Below are 6000 nucleotides of genomic sequence, written 5' to 3' on the forward strand. Positions count from 1 at the left end.
CAATGCTTCCATGTCTACACTGGAAGTGAAATTGTAGAATAAAGTTTTTAATGTATGTGTGAATATAAGCAGAGATGTTTAAAAATTGGATGCTAATTTCAGAAACATTGTAATCATGTTTTTGCTTTAAGAGTCATGTTTGTTTTAATTGGTCTTATTTAATCAATTTTTAAGGTCATTAATCCTTGCATTTTTCTAACATTTTAGGTCATAGAAATCCTTGCCCTTATCATGACAATACCTTTTTTCACTTCCCCCCCCTACTACTTCCCTCAATTTTAGGTTTCCAGATCTATTGTCTTCTTGCACAGCAAGCCCAAAATATGTGCATTTCTATTTCTGACCATCTTAAGCAAATGGCTCAGAATGGGCTGATTTCTGTTAAAGAGCATGTATGTATGTATGTATGTATGTATGTATGTATGTATGTATGTATGTATGTATATGTATGCGTATTCAGGTCTTTTCCCGTGTAAGATTGAGAGTATCTCGGTGATGTTTTGACGAGGTCCCACTCGCCATCTTCAGGCTGGTGCATTCGGCTTTGTACTTGTGCGAGCAAAACGTGATCGGAGCTGCAGTCTTTCAATAAATATTGGTGGGGGTGTGTGGAGTGCTGGCTTTGAGGATTGGTTGGCTGTGTCGTAACATCTTGATTAGTTGATGGTGTTGATGTTCGCATATTAGTCGGCTGTTTCATAACATCCTGTGTGGTTGTGCGGTGTGCCTATTGTTCTATTGTGTTGTTACAACCTGGGTAATGGGCTGTGTGATGACATCCTGAGCTCTATTGTAGTGATATCCTGAGTCCTGTGCTGCAACCTCCTGGGGGGTTGGCTGTGTTGTAACATCCTGAGCCTTTGCGGTGTAACCTCCTGAGTTCTGTGATTTAATGTCCTGAGCAAGATGGCTGTGGTGTAACATCCCGGGCTTTGGTTTGGCTCCAGGTTTGCGGTCTGGCCATATGTCGTCCTAATCTACAAAAAACCCAATGCTCCCTAGGACACACCATCTACCGGAAAAAAACGCACACCAAGAGCTACTTAAATGCATAATCCCATCACCACCCTGCACAGATCAACTCCGTAGCCAAGACCCTCATCTCCAGAACCAAACACCTAGCCGACAAAGACCACCTGAAAACTGAATTACACACTCACAAACGTATTAATTTCCAATGGATTCCAAAGAAACATAATTACCAACCTAATCCAAAAGGAGACACCCTCCAAGAACAGAGACACAAAACAGGACAATGGCATCACCCTCCTCCCTTACATCAAAGGCACCATAGATAAAATCAGCAAAATTCTCCATAAACATAATATCAAAACAGTCTTCGGCACTGACCAAAAAATAGCCAGCATCTTAAGAAAGCCCAAAGACAAGATCCAGCTAGAAAACCAAGGAGTCTATGAAATACCACGCAAAATCTGCCCAGCCACGTACATTGGACAAACTAATAGGAGAATAAACGCACGCATCGCAGCACACAAGAACGCAGCCAGAAAAGAAGAAGAAACTTCCTCCCTCTTCCAGCACCTTAAAGCAACAGGACATGAAATTGATTTTGAAAGAACCAAATTAATCTCCAATACTAAATACTTCAACAAGAAAATAATTATGGAAGCCATCGAAATAGAGAAACACTCCCACAACATGAATAAACGTGGCGATACCTCCTGCCTACCAGATATCTGGAAACTAGCCTAGTCATCAAACGAGTCTCGAGGGGAGACGGGCCTTGACGTCGCAACGACACGACATGCAAACTTGGGGCTCCAGAATCTCTGTTCCTGGATGGTCCTTTTGGACCTAAACTGTTCTGAAGGAACAGTGATAGAGAAGAGCATGTCCTGCTGATCTCAGGGGCATCACAAAGCCTGATTGATCCAGGAGAAAACTCTTAATTTTGTAATTTTTGTAATTTTAATAAATTTATATGCCGCCCAATCCCGTAGGCCTCTGGGCGGCTTACAACAAATTTAAAAGCAACGCACCATACACTCAATCATTGGTGGGGCCAGATCTCGCTCGTGAGGTCAACAGCCCCAGGCCTGCCGGAATAGCCAGGTTTATCACCCCAGCCTGCTTCTCCAGGCTCCGCCGCTGGAAGTCCCGGATCGCCTCTGGGGGAAGACTGGGTGATAAGCGGAGCAAAGCTTTTCCACGGCCTCCCGGCGCTGTGCAGAGGCTCTCGCAGGAGCGTGTGCCAACGACTGGCGGCCCGGAGCGGCCCCGGCTGCGAGACAAGGCAGCGCTTAAAGCAGCCGCTGCCGCCACCACCACCCCTCCTTCGCCCGGCAGGGCGGCGGCGGCGGCAGTGGCTACTTTAAGCGCTGCCTTGTCTCGCAGCCGGGGCCACTCCGGGCCGCCGGCCGCTGGCACGCGCTCCTGCGAGAGCCTCTGCGTAGTGCCGGGAGGCCGCGGAGAAGCTTCGCTCCGCTTCTCACTCAGCCTTCCCCCAGAGGCGATCCGGGACTTCCAGTGGTGGAGGTTGGAGAAGCAGCGGCCGCAGGCCGGGACAGCGGGTGGGCGGCAGCATCGGGGGCGGCGGGGCACTTTGCATCGCAGGAGCCGCCAAGCCCCTTTGTTGCAGACCCGGGCGCTTGGCTGCTCCCGCGATGCAAATTCCCCCCCCCCGCCGAGGCCGACCGCTGCCCTGCTGAGCTGCTTCGCAAAAGGATGCCCAGCTGAGCCTCACCAGGTATAAACCTCACCGCACATCACTGCTTGTGACGAGCCGATGGACAGAGAATGGAAGCAGTGCACTTCCTCCCATATTTGGGCATACCAGGGGTTGTAACTCTAAATACATATACATATACATACATACATACATACATGTTTGTGTGTTTGTGTTTTTGTGTGTGTGCGCACGCATATATACACACACACACATAATACATAATTACAATTATAATGTAAAATGATTTAAATTTTAAAATTCAGCATTTCAGGAAGTCTGTTTAAAAAAAATATTTTAGCCACTTAAAATAGATCTTTTTACTATGTTTTGCATCTTCAAGTCATTTAAATATTTAAGAAAAAGAAGCAGATACCTCTTGATTGATTAAAGCAGTACAGTACAACTATCCAAAAAGCACTGAAGGGGTCCAGAAACAGAACTGTCAATTTGTTGGTAACTAGAGAGTGAATTCCTATAACTGATATTTCCACAAAAAGAGCAAGGAAGGATTAAGAAAGAAAAAGATTATTATCCTCCATGTCTAGTTCTCTGGTCTTTAGATAAATAGGAAACCCAAGGCCCAAGTTTCTGCAATCAACAGGATACATCTTTAAACATCCTGAATAATTATTCTGAAACTTACGCAATCGATCAAAGGACTAAAAAAAGCATCTTGCTTTTGAATATGAAGACACCTTTGTTGGAACACAAACAATAAAGTACAAAAGGATATAATTCTGCTTTTAAAAAAACCTTTATATTCTAAAAAAACAGATTTTTTTCATTTCATAGCAAATAGCTTTCAAATATCTTCAATGAATTCTTAATCTTCCTGTTAATTCAATGCTAGACAGATGATTGGAAAAACTTTAATCATGCAAATTACACTACAATCATGCAAATTATTGGCAACATTTTTGGCAGTGGTTTCTACTGCTTCTGCCTAGAGCTGAGTGACTGGTCCAAAGTCATCCAGCTAGTTGTTCTTAAACTAGAACTCAGTCTCCTGATTTCTACTTCAATGCCCTGTAAATATATCATCAAACTGGCTCTTAGGCTAGATCAGGAAATTAAAAAAACACTAATACAAAGCATGTATTGCCCTATGACAGTTAATTGTTATGCATATTTATGATTGTAGGTAGCAAGGCAGACAAAATGAAAAGTGGATAAACGTAGAGAAAAAAATTGAACTGATGATAACATGCTATTCCAAAAATGGAACGATGGTAAATGGAGAATTCTGGATGTTGAAGTCCACAAGTCTTAAAGTTGCCAAGTTTGAAGACCTCTGGTATATACTATGCTACCACTACCCACTCTTATATTTTGCTTTCCAGTAGCTCACTTTTAGATCACACTGTTCCATTAAGCTAACTTTATGCAACTCGCAAGATGGCCAATTTAAATACAATCTGTACAATACCACACGTCTCAAAAGCTACACTGACACTCGTATTATTACCGCGATCCGCCTTTTATTCCATTGAAATGCACCCCAATAGTTGTGCACCCCAAATAAGGCCAGGTCAACTCATGCACTCGTGAACGAATTGCGAGTTTGTCCTCTGCAGGCGTGAGTTGAAGCATTTTCTACGGTATTCAACGTACAAGAATCCAATCCCTTGCTTTCTGCCACGGAAATGAACGGAGAACGAAATAAAATGCGAAAGTCTTGCTGGGCCTAGACATAAATCTCGCTGGACTTAGATATGCGGCGCACTTTACCTAGGGCCAAGCGATTGCCGCGATGCCCTCAAGCAACGAAAAAGCTCCGAAGAGTTGCAAGTTAACTGTCAACTTATGAATTAAGGGCCTAGCAAGTGCATCTGCGGATCAGAGGCCCCGCCCCCCCGCCCCCAAACTCCATTGTGCGCTTCCCTCGAGAAGGAAGGAAGCGGTATAAGGCCTAAGGTGGGAAAGCTCGGGAAATGAAACCACCCCCCGGAGGGCCTTGGCTGCCTTTCCCACTGGACCACGGAGCTCACCAATCCGCCGGCAGCGTTGGCGTCCTGCCCCGGCTGCTACTAGGGGCACTGGCCGAAACCTCGGTGTTTCTTGCGGGGCTATCGCTGCCACCGTCTTGACTCTTCTCCGCAGGCTTTGAGAAAAACGTGAGGAGGCTGCTCTGGCGGGACATGGCGGCGGCTGGGAAAAAAGAAAGGAAAAACCAGCAGGCAAAGCCGGGAAGACGGTGCAAGCGGTTCTGCGCCTCCTCCCTCCTCCTCCGTCACGCTGGCTGAGCAACGCGCGAAATCTGGCTCCCCGCCCCCTCAGCTCCGAGGGGACCCTCCCAGCGCAGTTCCGGCCTAAGAAAGAGCCCGCCTTTTGCCCTACTTAAAAGCGCCGCGACTTGGCTGCAGGCCGAGCGAGCGGGAAATGATCCCATTGAGGGCTTCTCGCCAAAAGAGCCTTCTCTAGCTATGCTGGAATCGAAGGACTCTTTTAGCAACGGAGAGCCGGGAAAAACGAGCCCTTCCGGGTTAGGAATAATTAGCTTAATCGGGAGTGTCTTTCTCTTCATATGTCTTCTCGTTGGATTGGTCTACACAGCTCTCATAGTCTGCCTTCCCGCCTGCATGGGCCAGAATGGCGAGCGTTGTAGGGCGTTTCGCCCAATAGAAGCAAAACAGTGCAGCGGCAAAATGCCTTCCGGGCCCCTATTTTTACCGCCGGAAGGAAACAGAGTAGGTTCTGTTCTGAAGCAACGAGGTGGGGAAGGAGCTCCTTTAGTGCCAGTCTCTGGTCTTTTTATAGTTATTTTAATGATAGTTTGTTGCCTCCACACAAAAAGCCTTCCATCAACAGAAAGCAACAGATTGGAATGTGCATTTAAGCATAGACATCAAACACTAATTTTACCCCCAAGTCCTGCTTTCTTTTAACGGTCGTATACATTAACATACATGAAATGTGTGTTCAAGTGTTAATACCACTTTATAATGCCTTGGTAAGACTACACCTGCAATACTGCATTCAGTTTTGGTCGCCACGATGTAAAAATGATGTGGAGACTCTAAAAAGAGTGCAGAGAAGAAGAACAAAGATGATATAGGGACTGGAGGCTAAAACATGAAGAACATTTGCAGGAACTGAGTATGTCTACTTTAATGAAAAGGAGGACTAGGCTAGACATGATAGCAGTGTTCCAATATCTCAGGGGCTGCCACAAAGAACTATTCAAGCTATTATCCAAAGAACCCGAGGGTAGAACAAGACACAATGGGTGGAAACTAATCAAGGAGGGAAGCAACTTAGAACTAAAAAGAAATTTCCTGAAAGTTAGAACAATTAATCAATGGAACAACTTG

At 45.6% G+C, this 6000-nt stretch overlaps 1 protein-coding gene across 10 annotated transcripts in view; it reads right to left on the bottom strand.

Annotated features, from left to right (window-relative positions):
- The window catches only part of MSH6 (mutS homolog 6), a 27942-nt gene extending 22828 nt beyond the window's left edge, over positions 1 to 5114 (bottom strand). For 2 of the 10 annotated variants that reach the window (XM_087717568.1, XM_087717570.1), the window contains exon 1: positions 4678 to 5095. In XM_087717568.1, the coding sequence (XP_087573694.1) occupies positions 4678 to 4829 (152 nt within the window). In that variant the 5' untranslated portion in view covers positions 4830 to 5095. Of the gene's footprint in view, positions 1 to 4677 lie in introns of all 10 variants that reach the window. The other 8 variants (XM_087717573.1, XM_087717571.1, XM_087717565.1 and 5 more) reach the window with 7 other exon arrangements.
- Positions 5115 to 6000: the final 886 nt, after the last annotated feature.

The sequence above is a fragment of the Thamnophis sirtalis genome, unplaced genomic scaffold (genome assembly GCF_051295495.1).
Source record: "Thamnophis sirtalis isolate CommonGarterSnake01/CBP01778 unplaced genomic scaffold, rThaSir2_p1.2 scaffold_6, whole genome shotgun sequence".
NCBI lineage: Eukaryota > Metazoa > Chordata > Lepidosauria > Squamata > Natricidae > Thamnophis > Thamnophis sirtalis.